The sequence below is a fragment of the Medicago truncatula genome, chromosome 3 (genome assembly GCF_003473485.1).
Source record: "Medicago truncatula cultivar Jemalong A17 chromosome 3, MtrunA17r5.0-ANR, whole genome shotgun sequence".
NCBI classification, from domain to species: domain Eukaryota; kingdom Viridiplantae; phylum Streptophyta; class Magnoliopsida; order Fabales; family Fabaceae; genus Medicago; species Medicago truncatula.
In genome coordinates, this window is record NC_053044.1 from 25,806,850 (window position 1) to 25,829,024 (window position 22,175).

The window sequence follows — 22,175 nt, forward strand, 5'->3', positions numbered from 1 at the left end:
GCAGGATTGAGCAGTAGCCGGGATCAACCCCTCTTGTTTAAATTGTCTTTTGTTGAAAAGATGCGAAAAAGACGCCACCAAATTGATCTCCCTTCCCCTTCCATACACAACATAAGACCATCCTTTCCAAATTTGGTTGAAAGAACTCTATACCATAAACTACATCGCCCCTTCTTTAACCTCCAACACCATTTACCTACCAGAGCCATATCAAATTTCCTTATCCGCTTAACCCCCAACCCCCTTTCTCTTTGTTAGAGCAAGCAATATCCCAATTTATTCAAGTAATTGTTTGGAAGTCATTGCTAAGAAAAACCTGATTCTCATTTTATGTTGGATTTTAATGTGAGTAGTCTATCCAACCCCTACTTTCTTAGTTATTTTTTTCCAGTGAAGTACCAATAACAAGTCAGTATGTTTAATGCAAATTTCGGTTATGTTTAAACCTGTAAAATTGTAACATAGTACAAAGCAATGATATGAAAAATACTGTCAATTAAATAAATCAGGAAGACACACTAGAACAACAAATTATAAAGGCTTAAACAACTTTCTGGTCCTTTATCTTTATTTCGGTATTCATATTGTTCCCTTATTTAAAAAAAGATGCAATGTACATGGCATGTAAGTTAACATCTCATTCTTTCCACTTTACCAATTCCCCTATAAATCAAAATTAAGGTTCATTGAAACCCACATATCCCCAATTTCTTCGACCCAAATTAGAGATTTCAACCAATCTTTTTTTCCATTTGAGCAAACATGTCAAGTTCACGAGTGTTCCTCATCTTCTTCCTTTCTGAAATCATTGAACAATGATGCATAGGGTGGATCCAACAGAAACTCACTTGGATCTCGTACTTCAAAACATGAATTCACATGAAAAAGACCTATGTAATACCAATTAAACAAATTAAAAGACCTATTTGCACATTATTTTAATAAAGGGGCCAATATGAACCCCAAAATAAAGATAACAGTTCAAAAAGTTGTTTAAGCCAATTATAAATTACATAAAACTTCACTTTAAGAGAGAAATAAGGTCTTACAATCCTTGAAAGCAAAAAGCTCTCAACATTAGGCGTACATAAATTTAATACATAATAAACAACTCAAATCACAAACACAGGATCTTGAATCAATTACATAGAGGTTTCATGTACCATTATTAAAGACAGACAACACATTCTTTTTTATTTTTTATTTTTAAAGAGACTAAAATGAGATATATATTACCACAGGCTTTCCGAGCTCAAGATGAACCGAGGAAGTAAAACCTAAAAATGAAAACACCGTATATACTATAATTACAAAAACAAGGGCCAGCACCAGAGAACAACTAATTACACCACAACACATTCTTTTTTTCACTAGAACAAAAGTTCCAAATCATGAACATAATCAGCCCCCTGTTGTAAAAGTCCACTTTTCGTTTTACATCACACTAGAAGCCAACCACCTACAGATTAACAACAAAATAGCTCTTGAGGTCACAGTACAATAAAACTGTTTTAAAAATACAAAGAGGAATGCTACAGAAGAAAGTGTTCACCTTTTTCCCTCCTTGAAATTCAATGGCATATGCTTTGAAACTCCTTAGTCCTTAAAGTTTAGGATAAATATCTACACATGGCATATCCCAAACATCGAGAACTTCAAGCTTTTCTAAGTGTCGGATGCCATCTGGAACCGTCTTGAGGTTGGGGATGCTAGATAACTCGAACTTTTTTAGAGAATGTAGCGCTCCTTTGTCGATGAAAATTGAATGCAAGTTAGGCGATTCTCTAATATATAGTTCCTTTAGATTTTGCAACCCTCCATCGTGAAAATGTAAACTTTCACCTTCATAAGCATTGTTGATGATTGAGAGGGACAACAAGTTTTGCAGATTTTCAAGCGACTTTATTGGATCTTCAATTAAACCGGAGCGTCTTAACATCAATTCAACCAGATTTTGAAACTTGGGAATCCATTCTGGAAACTTCGTCAACTTTGCTCGCGTTTTAAGAGTTCGAAGCATAGGAGGGGATGAAACCAAATGAAAATCAATAACATCATGAACATAAACAGAGTAGTATCCAAATTTTTTCCCAATGCGTAGTTTCTCCAAGTGTCGCAGCTCATTCAATACGGAAGATAAAGCGCTTCCATGTTCTCTTCTAACACCAACCAAACCCAATTTCCTTAACTGCCTCAACTTTCCCAACTCCTTAATTAACTCTATTCCATCCTCATAATTGCTATCTATTTCCACCTCACTTAGCGTTTGTAGCGATTCCATGCCTCCTATACAACCCTTCAATTGAAACAAAGAGATTTTGTAACCACAAAAATGTCGCAGCTTTCTGAACATTCTAGTCTCCTTTGGTATATCATAGAACCTAACATTAACCCCCCTTAGATCCAAGGTCTCTAGGTTTTGGAGCATGGCAATTGATTTGGAAAGATATACGTATCCATCCCCCGAAGAATTCTTGCAGCTTAAATATTTCAAGTGGATCAAACTTCTCAAATCTTCATCACCCATAAACCAATTATCATTTTCAAAATGAAGCACCTTCAATCGCCTACATTTTGTATAGAACTTCCTCAGAGAGCATCGGTCTAAATTTTCTGTGAAAACCATTAGTGACCGAACACTTGAGTTTTTTTTAGTGCATGCCATAAAATCATTGGAATTGGTTGCTATTGATAGGCGTCGAGTAACTTCACTTAAAGATGAATGACAATCTTCACTAATATACTTGCAAAAACTTAGATCCTCACACTTTTCAAGTATCATCATACGTATTAGATCATGAACGCAACAACTTTTTGTTTTTCCATCGATTCTTAGTGAAGATACTTGCACCAAACTTCTATGGATCAACTCTGTTAAGTATCCTTCTGCAACTTCTTCCAAAGTATTCCCCCTTTCTTCTTTTACAAACCCTTCAGCTATCCATTGCCGAATCAATCTCTTTGAATCAACTTTATAATCTTCTGGATATAATCCAAAATACAATAAACATGATTTAAGATGAAGAGGCAAATCATCATAGCTGAAACCTAATATTTTTTTAATCCCTATCAAATTGGGATCCTTCTTTAGCTCTAAAGTCATATTTTCATTAAAAGTCATATTTTCATTAAATCTCCGCCAATCAAATGCATTTTTCAACTTTGTAGATAAAAGACCACCAACGGCTACAATTGCTAGTGGTAAACCCTTGCATTTTCTAGCAATTTCGGAAGATATATCAATTAGATCTTTTGGACAACTTCCATCAAAGTCAAATCGAAATACCTTCTTATTGAACAACTCAAAAGATTGTTCCTCAGTTAAAGGTTGTAGTTCATGCACCTCAATAAAAGAAGATTTTTTACAATAAATAGCAACATCCATACTTCTTGTTGTAATCAATATCTTACTCCCATTTTTATTATCAATCACAACATGCTCTATTTCATTCCAAAAATCTATGGTCCATACATCATCAAATACAAAAACATACCTCTTTTGTTGCAAGTGGTTTCTCAACTTAGAAATCAATGACCCTAGATCCATTTCAGAGATATCTTGAGAAGGGTCGTCTCCTTTTTGTTGGTAAATCTCCTTCAACATGTATCTCAGCAACCCCTCTATATCGTATGATTGTGACACTGTGACCCATACACGATATTCGAAGTGTCCCATGACCTCTTTGCTGTCGAAAACCTTTTTGGCAAGAGTGGATTTTCCTTGTCCTCCCATTCCTACCACAGAGATGACAGTTCGCTCTTCTCTTCCATCCACCAACAATCCAATCAATCTATTTTTGGGTTCTTGAAAGCCTACAATTTCAGATTCATCAATATATAAAGCAGCCATTCGAGGGTCATGCCATTTCGCCTTTTGGCTTCCTCTAAAGTGGCTTGATCCTTGTTCAATAGAAGGTTGGATTTGGAAGCCATACCTTTCACTTCTTTCCTTGATCCCATGCACAGATGACTTAATGCCTTGAATCTTGGACGCTATTCGATGGCGAGGGATCATAGTTTTGACTAAGTGACTAATATTATGGAGTAAAGCCATACACCCAAGATTACGAGGCTGTTGTCTCACATGGATCATATAATCATCAATGATGTCTTCTATGCGAAAGGTTGTTTCTCTAACTTGTTTCACCCATGTTTTGACTCCTTCACTAGTGTTATCTTCTTCACCTGCAGCTCTTCTATCAGCATCCTTAAGGAAGGCTTGGATGCTTTCAAGTTCATCTTTAATGTCTGCAAATTCTTTGTGAATGCCATTGAGCAAACTGGCTTCTTCCCTTAACAATGGAAGTAATTGGTCAACTGCAAAAGACACTGCAATTTCTGCCATTTTAGTCAAGTTCTGATTTGTGTTTTGGTGATATGAAAATTGTATTTCTCAAGACTTATTATATATATATATATATATCACCTTCTACTAGGAATATAATTTGACTTTGTCATTGTACAATATTGTTTAAGAAAGACGTGTATGCATTGATGTTTAAGTTGAGACTTTCTATGTATTTTCTTAGACTAGAGCTTCTTGTGAATCATATGATCCAACGGACCTATAAAAGTAATTGAACATTATTTTTTATTTTCTGTTATATTAGAGGTCCAAAAACAAATTTAAAAGACGACCTTGGTATGAATGTCTTTGTAGGAAAAGGGTGATGAGTTTCGTCGTAGATTGCCGACATAATTACTATATCAAACGTTAAATTCTGGTTGCAGTTAAGGCCACTATAATTGATGGCATGTTGTGATGCATGCATATTGTAGTCTTTGTAGCGTGAATTTTGTTTTTATTAGCATCAGCATAGAATATTATAATTTATTATTTTTTTATACCTTACATATCTTATCTTATATGTAATATCTATCTCATTTTTAAGGGAGCTTTTACGGTGCAGTCAGGAAACTGATTTTTTTGAAAAAGTTAATTTTGATTTTAATGTTTGATTCATTTTTAAATAGTTGATTACTGATTAATGATCAATAGTAATTCATCTAGTAATGCTTGCAACATCTTGGACTTACATGTACTATTTTATCGTTGACATCTTTAACATCCAAACAGATTTGATGATATTATGTGATAGTCTTAAGTGTTACGCTTTGTGGGGTGTTACACTTGAAACAAGGTATGATAAAATTAGATTAAGTGTAGTTTTGTTAATCTGATGAATTGATGATAGTCTTGTTAATCTCAAGTACCCTTGCTGAGATAAGAACAACTCACCTTTGTTCCGGTCCCTTATGATATCCATACCAAGTATCTTCTTTGCATTACCAAGATCCTTCATCTCAAATTCATCATTCAATCTTTCCTTGAGCTTCTGAATCTCTTGCCTGTCAGAACTTGCCATAAGAATATCATCTACATAAAGGAGAAGATAGAGAATGACTTTCTCATTCCTTCTCATCATGTAAACACAACTATCATAGTTGCTTCTCACAAAACCAGCCTTTACTAGGAACTCATCAAACCGACGATACCATTGCCTTGGACTTTGCTTCAACCCATACAAAGATTTCTTCAACAAACACACTTTTGTATTGTCTTCTACAAAACCTTCTGGTTGTTGCATATAGATAGTTTCTTCCAACTCTCCATGTAGAAATGCGGTCTTCACATCCATCTTGGTGCTTCGACCCCTGGTATACCTTCTTTCTTCTTAAACACCCACTTGCTTCCCACTACCCTTTGATTCTTAGGTAATGAAACAAGTTTCTAAGTCTGGTTCTTCTCCAATGAAAGCATTTCCTCATTCATTGCCTTCAGCCAGTCCTTGTTTTCATTGCTTTATAATGCTTCCCTGAAGTTCTTTGGTTCCGAGTCTTGCAATTCTTCAGCCGCATTCAAAGCATAACAAGGTCAACATAACCGTATCTATCAGGTGGATTAATATGTCTCGTCTCCCTATCTCTTGCTAGCTGATAGTCAGGATTAATTATCCCTTGGCCTTCACTCTCATCAGGTACTGGAGTCTGATCCTCCTCTTCCCTTTCATCAGTGATAGGTTCCACCTCAAACTGAATTTTCTCTGTCCCCGTTTTCGAGCTTATATCCAAGTCTTTGCACTTCATCCCCATTCGGGTCTCATCAAAAGTAACATCCCTGCTTATTATAAATTTTGATCCTCCAGGTTCCATCTTCCACAGTCTGTAACCTTTCACACCTTCAGGATAACCCATGAAAATACACTTCATAGCTCTAGCATCAAGTTTGTCTTGCCTGACATGAGCAAACGCTAAAGCTCCGAAAACTTTCAAGTTAGAGTAGTCTACCGGTCTCCCACTCCAAAACTCCATAGGTGTTTTGAGATCTATCCCTGTTGATTGACATCTGTTAATCAAATATGCTGCAGTACTAACAGCCTCTCCCCATAAACTCTTGGACAATCCAGCTCCCAACAGCATACACCTCACACGCTCCAACAAAGTCTTATTCATTCTTTCAGCAAGACCATTTTGTTGAGGTGTGTATGCCACGGTTCTATCCCTCTTTATACCTTTCTTCCTACAAAACTCATTAAACTGCTCTGAAACAAACTCCAGGCCATTGTCAGTTCTCAACACTTTCAGTTTAGTTCCAATCTGATTTTCTATAAGTATATCCCATTCTTTGAATTTTTCAAAGGCATCACTTTTATTCTTCAGAATGTAAACCCACACTCTTCTAGAATAATCATCAATGATAGACATGAAATATGAACCTCTCCCATGAGTCTTGACTGATGCTGGACCCCAAAGATCTGAATGAACATACTCAAAAGGCCTACTAGATTTATGTACGCCCACTCCAAACTTCACCTTGTGCTGTTTGCCTAATGTGCAGTTATCACAGAAATCTAGCTTGTTCAATTTTTCATTCCATAGCAAACCTTGTTTAGCTAGCTCAACCAAACCCCTCTCACTGACATGACCTAACCTCAAATGCCATAGTTTAGTTATGTCCAGAGTGTCAACACTAGCAACCGATGCATGAGCTATTACGGTAGAACCTTCTAAAATATATAAACCATGTATTTTAGACCCTTTAGCTATAACCAATGCACCATGAGAAATTCTCATCACACCACGTTCAATTCTAGTGCAATAGCCTAGACCATCAAACATGCTTATGGATATTAAATTTCTCCTAAGTTCAGGAATATACCTCACATCCTTCAAAAGGAAATCACGATCATCAAACATTTTGAGACGGATAGTACCAATACCTTGAATTTTACAAGCTTTATTGTTGCCAAGGCGAACTACTCCACCTTCTCCCAACTCTAACGTTTCAAAGTATTCCTTTCTCGGACAGATGTGATAAGAGCACCCAGAGTCCAAGACCCAGCCCTTTTCAGGTTCCCAACTTGTCACAGTTAGTGCTCCAGCACTCTCATAACCCTCATCTTTACTTTCAATCTGAACGGATGGATTACCACCTCCATTGTCCTTTCTCTCCGGACAATCCTTCTTGAAGTGGCCTGGATTATGACAAATAAAACATTTGTACTGTGTTTTATTGCCATCACCCTTCGACCTGGAATTCTTGCCTTTCCCTTTTCCTCTGTTCTGACTTCTCCCCCTTGAGACATTCAAGCCTTTTTCACTATCATCAACCTTCAACTCTTTGAACTTAGTTAACTCTTTGGTTCTCAAAGCTGCTTGAACTTCCTCCAAAGTGATAGTGCCCTCTTTGCCATAAAGCATAGTATCCTTGAAATTCTCAAAGGACCTAGGTAAAGCACACAGTAGGTGTAAGACTTTATCCTCGTCTTCCAGATTAACATCTATGTTCGCCAAATCATCAATAATCTTATTGAACTCCGTCAGTTGCTCCATTATAGGTTTTGACTCCACCATTCGATAAAAGTAGAGTTGTTGTTTCAGACACTGTCTATGTGCCAAAGACTTGGTCATGTATAATGAATCAAGTTTATTCCACATAGACACAGCAGTAGTCTCCCTTGATACTTCTATCAACACCTTATCCCCAAGACACAGAATGATAGCGCTGACCGCTTTATCATTCATCTCCGTCTTCTCAACAGGTGTCAGATGTGCAGCCATATGTGCTTCTCCCTTCAATGCTTCAACACACTTTTGTTGAATTAAAATTGCCCTCATCTTTACCTTCCACAACCCGAAGTCGTTACTACCGGTAAAATTTTCAATATCCCACTTCGAACCCATGATACCTGGTTATTGATTTGACCTTTGCCCCACGGTGGACGGCAATTGTTGTGAATTCGTTGAGAAAACCACACCAATAAAAACTTGATGTGTGGAGCAAATTAATACCAAGTAATCAAAAGAAGCGGGTAGCAAATAATCCAAACAAAAACAACAAGAGATAAAAGGAAGAGAGAGAGAGAGAGAAAGAACACAAGATATTTGTTTACCCAGTTCGGTCTAATGATGACCTAGTCTGGGGGAGAGAGCAGTTCTCCGATCCACTATAATGATATGAGTTTCTTTACAAAGAGATAATGAGTTTCAAGAATCAGTTTTCAAACCTAATTCTACCCAAGTCCCAGCCTCTTCCCGTGACCAAGAGACTCAATCCTAATAGTGTTTTGTTCAAGGTGAATCAAAACAATCCCAACCCTAGAGTTGTTGCCAAGAGAAATTCTCCATAAACCCTAGTTTGTATGTTGGTTTCTAAACCCTGTTTTTCTACACACTTTATCATCTGATACAAGGCTGTATTTATAGTGGAAAGTGATAGATATTTGGCAAGTGAACCAAATTCGATCGAAGTAATAAAAAGTTCGTTTCCACGAGGACTGTATTTAACTTCTACTTAGCGATTTCATTATTAAAAAGGATGTATAAATTTATATTGGTGCCCTAGGCAGTTGAGTTGATTTAGTAACATAAACTGATTAAAAACAATAAAGAATTGGATTTAGAAAATTGAGAGAAGTATGGTTAAGTCCTTCGAATCCTCCAAAGCTCTCCTATGGTAATTTGCACTCCTAAATACGATCAATGATTATTTAGTTTCACGACGGATTAACTTAGTAATTCTATCCAATCTCTTGACCTAGAATTCTCCCCGCAAGTGACAACCCCTTAATCTCTTAAGTGAATTCGAAACCATTGGAGGTATTAAACGAACGTTAATCCCTATATCATAACCTAATAATGATCTTATCTCTAGCTTGATTACTTAGGTTAAACCTATTACCTAATTCAGAGTTAAAAGCCAGGGTTAGTGGTCATTCAATTTCTATGATCAATATGCATATTCATAACACTAGGGTTAATAGTTTATCATAAACATACATAAGGCATTAAGCACAAAGTAATATGAATAAAAACTAAACTTTCATTGATGTTCAAAGGAGTTCAACAAATTAGGGTTCCCATAGGATTACATCAGATTCATCTCAGGAATTAACCACAAAAGAATTAGTTACTCATAGCTAAAGTATAAGATAACTAACATAAGAAAAAGGATTCATACATGTGAAGGATGATTGACTCTTAGTTTTGATGGTTTCCCACCAGATCTCCAAGTCTCTGCTCCAAAATATGCCTTTAGGTCTCAAAATTCGTCAACCCTTCATCTGAAAACGCCTCTTTATATTTATAAGCAGGTCAAAATCGGCCACCGTGCTCCAAAATCGGTGGCCGATTTCAACAGAACGCGTGCCCAGAAAGTACCAAATCGGTGGCCGATTTTTCTCAATCGGTGGCCGATTTTTCACGAGGCTAAAGCTCAAAATTGCAGCAAAAATCGGTGGCCGATTTCTCTTCATCGGTGGCCGATTTCCAATCTTGAAAACTTCAATTTCTTCTTCTTTTGTAGCTTGCAACTCCATGAATTACAATAAATAACCCCTAAAATTACATGAAAAATGTCTACTAAAAGAGTAATGACAGAATGTCATCAGAAAGTAAACCCTTAAAAAACTGAAACAGATCTAACTGAAAATACGTTTTATTTTTATCTTCAGCGCGACCATCGTGGCACGACACGGCTTCATCGTGGCACGATTTTTCCAGTAGCTTCCTCAGAATCTTGCTTCAACAATCGTGGCGTGATGCTTCTCCATCGTGGCACGATACTCCAGATTTCTGATTTTAAGTTAACTCTCACAGTTTATAGATTTACCTCATTCAAGATAATGATTCCAATGAATGTGTAGCATCCCTTTCAACCAAAAACTCTAACATTTTTTTGCCCAAGCAAAAAGAAAGGAAGTGAAACAGGCGCATGTAGCTTTCCCGACGCGGCGGAGATGATTTCCAATACAGTGGTCATCAATTAAACTTCTCCAATCTAGAAATAAATTGCGGGCTTTTGTAGAGGAAAGAGAGAGGAATTTAATGATGGTAGTGATGCGGCCAACAAAAGTTGGAATACGGCGATAGGTCACCGTTTAGGTGAGCTGACGATGGTGTTTTGGAGAAGGAGGAAAAAAGCTTTTCTATTAGAACAACTTTTAATTTTTCCATCAATTCTAAGTGACGATACTTGCACCAAACTTCGATAATCACTCTGTTAAATATCCTTCTGTGACTTCTTCGAAAGTTTTTCCCCTTTCTTCTTTCACAAATCCTTCAGCTATCAATTGTCGAATCAATCTCTTTGATTCAACCTCATAATATTCTGGATATAGTCCAAAATACGACACACATGATTTAAGATAAAAAGGCATATCATTGTAGCTAAAACCTAAAACTTTTCTTACCCGAGTCAAATGGGAATCCTTGTTTAGCTCTAAAGTCATATTTTCACTAAATTTTTAACATGTAAATGCATTTTTACATGGCAAAAATAACTGAATTTTAAAGAAATTTTATATCCGTTCTAAAAATAACAACCAAAACTACATAAGTAGAAGAAGTATGCACAATACTCAGATCCTATCTGTCCAAGCAAAGCTCTCATAACATATTAATGTCTTATTACAATCATCAAAGAAAAAATCTCACAACATATATTATACATCATAAACAACTCAATTTTCTTGAATAAAAGGACAAAGTAGGTAGAAATAACATTGATATAAAAGTCCACTTGAAGAAATGTGAATCTCAAATCCATTGATGACCATCACCTGCAGTTCACACCAAATTATCAATATATAAGACAATAATGCAACGATTACACAATTTAATATAAGGATTGGAAAATTATCCTTTCGAGGGTTTAGAACCTTGCCATCGAGTAATGTGTAAAATTAAATTGAATAAATAAAAACATATTCATAAGAAAAGTGTTGAATGCTAGTTGGTAACGTCTTGAGTTGAGTAGTGAAGGTTAAATTGAGCTTTTTCAGAGAGCCCAATGAACCTTCGTCAATAACGATGTAACTCAAGTTATCAAGTCCAAAAATAGTTAGTTCCTTCAAATTCATAAACCATCCATCTTGAAAATGTAACCTTTCCAATTTGTCTTCATAATCATCACTACCACTGACATAGAGGGACAGCAATTTTCGCATACTTTGGAGTAATTTCATTGCATCATTCCCTTGCTTCGTAAGCATCACTCTCAGCTTAACAAGATTCTGGAGTTTTGAAATCCACTCAGGTAATTTCTTAAAATATCCATAGAGTTTAACACGTTGAAGCCTAGGTGGGGGTGACTTCTAATCCAGATCAATGAATGTGTCATATTGGACTCCACTAATTTGTAGTTTCTCCAATTGTTGCATCTTATTGATTGAGGAAGATATAGCACTCATATATTTACTCCTAACACCGAGCAAGACCAATTCCCTTAGCTGATTTAGCTTTCCTAGATCTTCGATTAGCTCTACCACTCTATTATCATTTTCATCTTCCTTATCATCTAAACAAACACTATTTAGAGTTTGTAGGGATGTCATGCCTCCAATACTATCCTTCAACTCAATCAAAGACATACGAATGCCTAAAAAATGGCGTAGCTTTCTAAGCATGCAAATCTCCTTTGGCATATTACGATTTTCAGTCATTCTATGTCTTAAATCCAAAGTCTCTAGGTTCACGAGCATGCCAATGGATTTTGGAATTCCAAAATCTCTTCCTCCAATCATCAGGAACTCAAAATATTTCAAGTGGTTCAAACTTCCCTAATCATTAGGAATTTCAGGTAAATACTCATGCATCAAAGCAAGCACCTTCAACCGCCTATATTTTGTAGGGATTGTCTTTACAAAGGATTTAAGTGATGTATTTGGTGTGAAAACAAGCAGTGATCGAACATGTGAGTTTTCAATACTTTTCATTAAATTATCAGTAGTTGCTATTGATAGGCGTCAAATCATTCCAGTTAAAGACAATTGCTTGTCCTCAATAATATTCTTGCAAAAACTTAAATCCTCATATTTCTCAAGGATCATTGCATGCACTAGATCATGTACACGACAACTTTTTACTCTTCCATATACTTGTTGAAACTACTTGCACCAAACTTCTACGGACCAACTCTATTAAATATCCTTCTCCAACCTCTTCCAATGTTCTTCCCTTGACTTCTTTCACAAACCCTTCAGCGATCCATTGGCGAGTCAACACCTTTGAACGAACTATATAGTCTTCAGGATAGAATCCAAAATACAAGAAACATGACTTGAGGTTGTAAGGTAAATCATGGTAACTAAATCCTAAATTTTTTCTTATTGTGGAATATTCCTCTAACTCTACATTTATATTTTCACTAAACTTAGACCATTCAATTGGATTTCTAACTTTGCGAGATAAAATATCACCGGTGACTACAATTGCTAGAGGTAATCCTTTGCATTTTTCAACAATTTTGGAAGATATGTCAAAAAGATTTTCTGGACAAAATCCATCCAAGTCATGGAACGCTTTCTTTTTAAACAATTCCAAAGACTGTTCTTCAGATAAACGTTCCAGCTCATGCACTTTGCCAAAAGATTTCTTACAAGCATCTGCAACATCCTTGTTTCTTGTTGTGATTAATATCTTACAACCATTTTTGTTATCAATCATAGCAAATTCAATATCATACCAAAATTGTGCCTCCCATACATCATCAAACACTACAAACGTACCTTTTTCCTTGCAAGTAGTTTCTCACTTCATCAACTAATGGCTTTCGATCCATTTGATGGAGACTTTGAGGAGGATCTTTCCCTTGTTGTTTGTAAATCTCGAGCAAAATGTCCCTCAACAATGTTTCTATATTGTATGGTCGAGACACCGTGATCCATTCATGACAATCAAAGTGTTTAACGACCTTTCGGTTGTCAAAAATTTTCTTGGCAAGAGTGGTTTTCCCCAGTCCTCCCATTCCAACAATAGAGACAACTGTGCGTTCTGCTCTTCCCTCTATCAGCCAATCAATCAATTTGTCTCGTGGCTCGTCAAAGCCCACAACATCAGCTTCATCCAAATACAATGGAGCATCTCGAAGGTTCTGGAATAATGAGGTGTTTCTGTTTGTTGCAGAACTACTTGATGGTTTATCCGAAGAAGCAGAACTACTTGATGGTTTATCCGAAGAAGATTGGATGTGGAAGCCATGATCTTTTTCACTTGTTTCTTTTATTTCTCTAATTTGGGATTTGATGTTCTGAATCTTGTAAGCAATTTGGAGACGAAGAATCTTAGTTTTCACCAAGTCAACGGCTCCAGCAGCACATCCAGGATCAGGAGCATGTTGTTCCTCATGGAAGATATAATCATCAATGACATCTTCCATGTGGAAAGATGCTTCTATCAGCTGCTTGATCATGTCTTTGATTTTCTTGTCTTCTACATCATCAGCCCTTCTATCCGCATCGTTGATGAAGACTTCAATTCTTTCAAGTTCATCTTTCAATTCTGCAATTTCTTTTGGGACACCCCTAATCATGTTGAATGCTTCCTTCAAGAGTGGAAGCAAGTGATCACGGGCTAGTGGAAGCAAATGATGATGATTGAAGTTGGTGTGTCCTTTATGATAAATTTCTGGGTCTGTAATGTTTGGGGAAGTTTCTTATACTTCCCAGTACAATTTCTACCTATTTGATACTTATGGTGGGTAGTACTTGATACAATTTTATATCCAGTCACTGCTAGTAAATATTTTATGAGTGTTGTTGCTTTAATTTGTATTGTTAACTACTTTTAAATTGTTTGTTAAAATTATTTTAAATTCCATTAATTGTTAAAACAATTTTTATAAAAAGAAATAAAAAACAATTTAAAAACGTTTAATTAATTAATTTTCGAAAAATAAAATTTAAATTCTTTTTTACAATTATTTTAATTATTAAATTTTAATATTTTGATTTATTTTAACAAATAAAAAATGTTTTTAAAAGAAAAATCGTACACAATTTGACAGGGGTTAACCCCTCGCACAGTCCCTGGCATATGATGCTGACACAATCTGCAAAAGTCTCGTCAAATCTGCAAAAGTCTGTGTTGACTAGAATGCGTCAGAAAAGCCTGCAATCATGCAGATACACTTTGCCAGGGGTTCAGCCAGGGCCTACGCCAGGAGCGAATTTGCCAGGAGCTAAAGCCCTGGCAGAGTCATTTGCGACAAGCAGATTTGCTGGTGATTCAGCTCCTGGCAAAACCCCTGACAAACATCCATTTGCCACGGCTTTTGGCATTTTGCTAGGGCTTCTGCCCCTGGCAAAATGCAACATTTCTTGTAGTGTTTAACGATCTTTCGGTTGTCAAAAACTTTCTTGGCTAGAGTGGTTTTCCCCAGTCCTCCCATTCCAATAATGGAGACAACTGTGCGATCTGCTCTTCCCTCTACCAGCCAATTAATTAGTTTCTCTATTGGCTCTTCAAATCCCACAACATCAGCTTCATCCATATAAAATGGAGCGTCTCGAAGGTTCTGCAATAATGAGGCATTTCTGTTTGTTGCAGAACTACTTGATGGTTTATCCGAAGAAGATTGGATGTGGAAGCCATGATCTTTTTCACTTGTTTCTTTTATTTCTCTAATTCTGGATTTGATGTTCTGAATCTTGTCAGCAATTTGGAGACGAAGAATCTTAGTTTTCACCAAGTCAATAGCTCCAGTAGCACATCCAGGATCAGAAGATTGTTGTTCCTCAAGAAAGATATAATCATCAATGACATCTTCAATGTGAAAAGATGCTTCTATCAGCTGCTTGATCATGTCTTTGATTTTCTTGTCTTCTACATCATCAGCTGTTCTATCCACATCGTTGATGAAGACTTCAATTCTTTCAAGTTCATCTTTCAATTCTTCAATTTCTTTTGGGACACCCCTAATCATGTTGAATGCTTCCTTCAAGAGTGGAAGCAAGTGATCACGGGCTAGTGGAAGCAAATGATCACAAGCGCAGGAAAATGCAGCGTCACACATTTTATCACACATTTTGTTGTATCTTTGATTTTAATTTGCTACTAGCATTGTGAGTGAGATGAATGATGAAGAAAGCTATTAGTCCTTTCATGATTTATATCGCATAAAGTCCTTTCATTGTTCAAATAATAATAACAATGAATAGTTTTTTAAATGGCAAAGTTATCATATATAGAAAAGAGTAGAAAGAGTACTCTAACTCAATACAAACAACACCCAAACCTCTGGAGGAAGAAAGGCCAGTAGAAGAAGCAAAGTTCACACAACATATTAATTTCTTACAATCATTTCAAAGGAAATATCTCACAACATATATTATACATCATTATTAAACAACTCAATTTTCTTGAATAAACTGACAAATAACTATACATAACACTTTTTTTAAATTGAGGAAGGGAAGTTCCAAATCAAGAACAGAAAGAAGCAATGCTGATCTAGAAGTTCACTTGAAGAAATGTGAATCTCAAATCCACTGATGGCCATCACCTGCAGTTCACACCAAATTATTAATATAAAACACAATAATGCAATGATTAGACAATTGAATGTAGGCATGGAATGGTAACCCTTAAGATTTAGATCAAAGCCCAAAAGTGAGTCATATGTAAAATTAGAATAAATAAATAAAAAAGTTATTCATAAGAAAAGTAACAGAGGCAAAAGTCAAGAATTTGTTCGTTTTTTTTTTTACAAGATGTCGAGAAATTATTTTACTAAAAATCACATAATGTTTGTATTTTGATGACTCAACAATAAATATTACTACAAATATTTTTTTCTTCAAATTGTAGGGAAGCGAATGCGTACCTTCAAAATATTATTTCTACAAAGGGCACTTGCTTGAATATCCAATGCTCTTTTCCTTCATTAGGAGCAATGCTCTGTTTAAGTTCATAACTCATCAAATGAAGACAGAGAACTTCAAGCTTGTGTAAGTGTTGAATGCCAGTTGGTAACATCATCAGTTCGGGGATGGCTTTCAAAGTGAGCTTTCTCAGAGAACCCAATGCACCTTCGTCAATAAGGATGTGACTCAACTTAAAGAAATCAAAAATAGCCAGGTTCTTCAAATTCATAAACCATCCATCTTCAAAATGTAACCTCTCCAATGTGTTTTCAACACTAAAATCACCGGAGATTTCAAGGGACAACAAGTTTGGCATACTTTTGAGTAATTTCATTGCATCATTCCCTTCCTTCGTAATCGTCACCTTCAACTTAACGAGATATTGGAGTTTTGAAATCCACTCAGGCAATTTCAATAAATACCCTATAAGTTTAACACGTTGAAGCTTTGGTGGGGGTGAATTCAAATCCATATCAATGAATGTGTTATATCTGATTCCTCTAATATTTAGTTTCTCCAATTGTTGCATCTTGTTGATTGAGGAAGATATAGCACTCATATATTTACTCCTAACACCGACCAAGCTTAATTCCCTAAGCTGCTTTAGCTTTCCTAGCTCTTCTATTAACTCTACCACTCTATTATCATCTTCATCTTCATCATCGTCTAAATAAACCTCATTTAGAGTTTGTAGGGATGTCATGCCTCCAATACCATCCTTCAACTGAATCAGAGACATTTGATAGCCTATAAAATGGCGTAGCTTTTTAAGCTTGCAAATCTCCTTGGGCATATTACAATATTCAAAGCCTACATCTCTTAAATTCATTTGATTCAGCACAGTACGATTTTGAATATTTGGAGATTTTAAATCCAAAGTCTCTAGGTTCACGAGCATGCCAATGGATTTTGGAAGTCTAGAACTTCTAATTTTAATCACCGCGGATGCAAAATATTTCAAGTGGTTCAAGCTACCAAAATCATTAGGAATATTAAGCAATTCCATATGAATCAAAGCAAGCACCTTCAACCGCCTATATGCTCTAGGGATTCTACTCACAAAGGATTCAACTGATGTTTGAGGTTCGAGAATAAGCAATGATCGAATACTTGAGCTTTCAATATCTTCCCTTAGATTATCAGAATTGGATGCTATTGATAGACGTCGAATCATTCCAGCAGACCAATTTTTGCCCTTAAAAATATTCTTGCAAAAACTTAAATCCTTAAATTTGTCAAGGATCATTTCATGCACTAGATCATGAACGCGGCAACTTTTTACTCTTCCATCAATACTAGTTGAAACTACTTGCACCAAACTTCTATGGATCAACTCTACTAAATATCCTTCTGCAACCTCTTCAAATGTCCTTCCCCTGTCTTCTTTCACGAACCCTTCAGCAATCCATTGGCGAGTCAATGTTTTTGAACGAACTATATAGTCTTCAGGATATAATCCAAAATACAAGAAACATGACTTGAGGTAGCATGGCAAATCATGGTAACTAAGTCCTAAAATTTTTCTTATCATGGAATATTCCTCTAACTCTGCATTTATATTTTCACTAAACTTCGACCATTCTATTGAATTTCTATCCGTGCGAGATAGAATATCACCAATGACTACAATTGCTAGAGGTAATCCTTTGCATTTTTCGACAATTTTGGAAGATATATCAATAAGATATTCAGGAAAAATGCCGTCCAAGCCATGGAGCGCCTTCTTTAGAAACAATTCCAAAGATTGTTTTTCAGATAAACGTTCCAGATTATGCACTTTACCAAAAGATTTATTACAAGCATTTGCAACATCCTTTTTTCTTGTTGTGATTAATATCCTACAACTATTTTTGTTATCAATCATAGCAAATTCAATATCAGACCAAAAATGTGACTCCCATACATCATCAAACACTAAAACATACCTTTTTCCTTGAAAGTGGTTTCTCACTTCATCAACTAATGACTTTCGATCCATTTGATGGAGACTCTCAGGAGGAACTTCCCCTTGTTGTTTGTAAAACTCGAGCATAATGTCTCGCAACACTTTTTCTGTATTGTATGGTCGAGACACCGTAATCCATACACGACAATCAAAGTATTTTACGACCTTTGGGTTGTCAAAAACTTTCTTCGCTAGAGTGGTTTTTCCTTGTCCTCCCATTCCAAAGATGGAGACAATTGTCCGGTCTGCTCTTCCCGCTACCAAAAGATCAATCAATTCGTCTCTTGGCTTATCAAATCCTACAACATCAGCTTCAACCATGTAAAGTGGAGCGTCTCGAAGGTTCTGAAATAGTGAGGCGTTTCTGTTTGTTGCAGAACTAGTTGATGCTTTATCCGATGAAGATTGGATATAGAAGCCATGATCTTTTTCAGTTCTTGTATCATTTATTTCACTTATTCGGGATTTGATGTTCTGAATCTTGTAAGCTATTTGGAGACGGAAAGCCATAGTTTTGACACAGTTTGTAGCAACAGCAGCACAACCAGGATCAGGAGCATGTTGTTCCTCAAGAAAGATATAATCATCAATGACATCTTCCATGTGAAAAGATGCTTCTATCAGCTGCTTGATCATGTCTTTGATTTTCTTGTCTTCTACATCATCAGCCCTTCTATCCGCATCGTTGATGAAGACTTCAATTCTTTCAAGTTCATCTTTCAATTCTGCAATTTCTTTTGGGACACCCCTAATCATGTTGAATGCTTCCTTCAAGAATGGAAGCAAATGATCACGGGCTAGTGGAAGCAAATGATCACGAGCGCAGGCAAGTGCATCTTTACAGTCACACATTTTGTTGTATATTTGATTTTAATTTGCTACTAGTATTGTGAGTGAGATTGAATGGTGAGGAAAAAGCTATTAGTCCTTTCGTGATTTATATCGCATAAAGTCCAACGGTGTGAACACTTAGAATTTTTGATTCCCTCTTGGTCATTGTTTAATAATTTATCCAGTACCTTGACATCATTTGTAATTTTTTTTTTCTTTTTAATATTTGTCGTACATGACCAAGTAATTTATTCAATTAGTGGCAATTAGCTGTAATAATATAAATTAAATAATATTGCACATCAATGTTAGATGTACAAATTACCTACTCATTTTTTTATTAATAGAAAAACGACTTTGTGCTACTAATTGGTTATTATCTTGTGGGAATATAAACAATAAGTCATCCTAAAATTAGAGAATACGTTAAGGACATCTATATTAGAGATATTCACTTTTGGATATTTGAGTGTCTCACCTGTACGGATTTGAATCCTCGTCAATCTCCAAATAAAACGAACTCTTAAAAAAACTGATTTATGCCAAACCTTCAACCATATAGGATCCGAAGAACTAAACAAATTAGACATAATCCCATATATATCTCTTTAACTGAGTACACATTACGAGACTCCACTCCATGAAAATCGATGTTGCATGTATTTTTCCACCAAAGAAAAACTATACTCTAATAGACTCTTTGTAACGCCATATTTCTATTAAAGCAATAAAACACGCGAATAATATAAATATTGAAGAAATAGACGCCACGTCATCAACAAAATCCAAACAACAGGCATATATAAATTTCTCAACAGTTGCAGCGGATATAAACCATACACCTCAAAGTATACATGTCATGAGATCAAAATACATCATCATAAAAATTCTCCAAATCCCGACAAATGGGTAAACGACAACGGAGATAGCTCCCACTACTTAGGGTGATCGTGGAATCTAGGAGGAAAGGATACCCCATCACGGACTTCCTATGAGAAAATTGTATCCCCTAAGCAATCTGAAGCCCCCAAGGCACCTAAAGTTGTCAAATAAATCTAGATAATTCTCATCTCTCTTATATGAAATGAAGAAAAGAATTTTCTCGGTTGATTGAGTGCTAGGCTTAGAACCGGTTTCCTCATAATATCTATCTTATACAGGAGTAAGAAAAAGGTTGGACTACACACACTCACTTGAAACTTGATTGTTGGGTTGAATAAAGATTACAAGAATTGCTTAAGTTTGTGATTAGTGTACGCTTGAAATAAAAGTCTTTGAGGAGGCATAAGTTTTAATTGAATTGTCATATGATAATCTTGTTTTATGCTACCATGTTGATGCCTTTTGCTTGAGCACAAGTAAAGATTCAAGTGTAGGGGAGTTTGATGAGTCAATAATTATCTATTTTAGTATAATATTTAGTTTCGTTTTAATTAGATTTAAGGAACGAATATTTGATGGATTAAGTCTTAGAGCAAAAGAAAGGGGCTTTGGAGCTTCAATTCTTTCAAGTTCATCTTTCAATTCTGCAATTTCTTTTGGGACACCCCTAATCATGTTGAATGCTTCCTTCAAGAGTGGAAGCAATTTATCACGAGCTAAGGAAAATGCAGCGTCACACATTTTATCACACATTTTGTTGTATCTTTGATTTTAATTTGCTACTAGTATTGTGAGTGAGATGAATGATGAAGAAAGCTATTAGTCCTTTCGTGATTTATATCGCATAAAGTCCAACGGTGTGAACACTTAGAATTTCTGTTTCCCTTTCGGTCATTGTTTAATAATTTATCCAGTACCTTGACATCATTTGTAATTTTTCTTTTTCTTTTTGATATTTGTCGTACATGAGCAAGTAATTGATTCAATTAGTGGCAATTAGCTGTAACAATAATATAAATTAAACAATATTGCACATCAATGTTAGCTGTACAAATTACCTACTCATTTTTTTATTAATAGAAAAACGACTTTGTGCTACTAATTGGTTATTCACTTTTGGATATTTGAGTGTCTCACCTGTACGGATTTGGATCCTCGTCAATCTCCAAATAAAACCAACTCTTAAAAAAACTGATTTATGCCAAACCTTCAACCATATAGGATTTGAAGAACTTAAAAAATTAGACATAATCCCATATATATCTCTTTAACTGAATACACATTACGAGACTCCACTCCATCACAATCGATGTTGCATATATTTTTCCACCAAAGAAAAACTATACTCTAATAAACTCTCCGTGTGTGTGTGTATATATATTCAGATGCATTCTTATCTGTTTCGATTTTCCAACCCTATTTTCCTAAAAGAGCTAGATTGAAAATCTTCAACTTTCTAATTCCCAGCCCCTCTCTTCCAAAGATCTACAAACCTTATCTGAATTAACCAACATTATTTAATTTTTCTCTCCCCTCACTCCCTCCCCATAAAAATTGTTTGAAAAGAGATTCAAGTTTAAAAATTATACATGTCGGAGTCTTGAAAAGGGAAAGAAAGCAAACAGAGAGCGCATACAAAGTGACTCTATCATAACGAATTGACCTCAAATGAACAAGTGTTTATTCTTCCACTTAGACAATCTTGATCCTAGTGCCTTAATCACTAGCTGCCATGTATCTATTCTGTCTGGACTTGCCCCAATTGATAACCCAAGGTATTTGCACGGTGTGGATCCAATCATACAATGTAGGATATTAGCCACCTCTTCCAACCAACACTAAGAAATATTGAATCCCATCAATAAATTTTTATGAAAATTGACTTGTAGGCCCAACATTAGTTCAAATAATAGCAAATCGGCCTCAACGACTATAATATTTGACCACTTCTTCTCACCTATGATTAATATATCATCAACGTATTGTTGGTGAGTAAAACGCTCCTCTCTCATGTCAAATTTGAATCATGTGAATTAAATATAGGGCTGTTGAAGTGTCTATGAAGTTAGTGGAAGACTGAGTTTCCCTGTTGTTTAGTAATTTTTTTTCTTTCAGAGTAAACAATATTAATTATCTCTAGATCTGTGTTAAATGTAGTATACCAAAACAAATTATAAAAAAATAACCCCGTGCTTGATGCAGTCCTGGTATCATTTTTGTATATTTAAACAAGTTTCTTTACATACACAGGTATAAACAAACGACTATATAGCCATTTACTTGTAGGAAAATGTTTAACTTAACTACTAAATGTCGCCATTAATGTCATTACTGATGGGTATAAGTTGATGGTTTAAAATCTCTTTCTATGCATC

The 22,175-nt window shown here is 35.7% G+C and overlaps 4 protein-coding genes across 7 annotated transcripts; all 4 read right to left on the bottom strand.

Moving 5' to 3' along the window:
- Positions 1-1,009: 1,009 nt before the first annotated feature.
- Positions 1,010-4,397, bottom strand: LOC25489068 (disease resistance protein RPM1). Of its 2 annotated transcripts, XM_024778073.2 has the most exons (3): positions 3,936-4,092; positions 1,553-3,813; positions 1,010-1,459 (listed from the first exon to the last, which is right to left on the bottom strand). In XM_024778073.2, exons 1-2 carry the CDS (start codon positions 3,958-3,960, stop codon positions 1,604-1,606), a joined length of 2,235 nt encoding a protein of 744 aa, XP_024633841.1. In that variant the 5' UTR covers positions 3,961-4,092; the 3' UTR covers positions 1,010-1,459; positions 1,553-1,603. The 2 variants fall into 2 exon arrangements, with proteins under 2 accessions (XP_024633841.1, XP_013459956.1); XM_013604502.3 differs by having other exon boundaries at positions 1,553-4,397.
- A 6,452-nt stretch (positions 4,398-10,849) lies between these two features.
- On the bottom strand, positions 10,850-13,976 carry LOC25489069 (disease resistance protein RPM1). 2 transcript variants are annotated; one of them, XM_039831206.1, is made up of 2 exons: positions 13,008-13,976; positions 10,850-11,060 (listed from the first exon to the last, which is right to left on the bottom strand). In XM_039831206.1, the coding sequence occupies exons 1-2, from the start codon at positions 13,808-13,810 to the stop codon at positions 11,057-11,059; spliced, it is 807 nt and encodes a 268-aa protein (XP_039687140.1). In that variant the 5' UTR covers positions 13,811-13,976; the 3' UTR covers positions 10,850-11,056. The 2 variants fall into 2 exon arrangements, with proteins under 2 accessions (XP_039687140.1, XP_024635308.1); XM_024779540.2 differs by lacking the exon at positions 10,850-11,060 and adding an exon at positions 11,665-12,894.
- A 482-nt stretch (positions 13,977-14,458) lies between these two features.
- Positions 14,459-15,292, bottom strand: LOC25489070 (putative disease resistance protein At1g50180). The gene has a single exon (XM_013604504.2). The coding sequence runs from the start codon at positions 15,290-15,292 to the stop codon at positions 14,459-14,461; it is 834 nt and encodes a 277-aa protein (XP_013459958.2).
- A 225-nt stretch (positions 15,293-15,517) lies between these two features.
- Positions 15,518-19,011, bottom strand: LOC25489071 (disease resistance protein RPM1). Of its 2 annotated transcripts, XM_024779539.2 has the most exons (3): positions 18,068-19,011; positions 16,103-17,986; positions 15,518-15,781 (listed from the first exon to the last, which is right to left on the bottom strand). In XM_024779539.2, the coding sequence occupies exons 1-2, from the start codon at positions 18,937-18,939 to the stop codon at positions 16,105-16,107; spliced, it is 2,754 nt and encodes a 917-aa protein (XP_024635307.2). In that variant the 5' UTR covers positions 18,940-19,011; the 3' UTR covers positions 15,518-15,781; positions 16,103-16,104. The 2 variants fall into 2 exon arrangements, with proteins under 2 accessions (XP_024635307.2, XP_013459959.2); XM_013604505.3 differs by having other exon boundaries at positions 16,103-19,011.
- Positions 19,012-22,175: the final 3,164 nt, after the last annotated feature.

Bases quoted from the DNA above. Each gene is read 5' to 3' on its own strand.
- LOC25489068 (XM_013604502.3), bottom strand. From the start codon at position 4,345: ATGGCAGAAATTGCAGTGTCTTTTGCAGTTGACCAATTACTTCCATTG.
- LOC25489069 (XM_024779540.2), bottom strand. From the start codon at position 13,810: ATGATTAGGGGTGTCCCAAAAGAAATTGCAGAATTGAAAGATGAACTT. The intron at 12,895-13,007 runs GTACGTTTGTAG...ACAAGAAACAAG, and splicing joins AACTACTTGCAAGGAAAAAG to GATGTTGCAGATGCTTGTAA.
- LOC25489070 (XM_013604504.2), bottom strand. From the start codon at position 15,292: ATGTGTGACGCTGCATTTTCCTGCGCTTGTGATCATTTGCTTCCACTA.
- LOC25489071 (XM_013604505.3), bottom strand. From the start codon at position 18,939: ATGTGTGACTGTAAAGATGCACTTGCCTGCGCTCGTGATCATTTGCTT.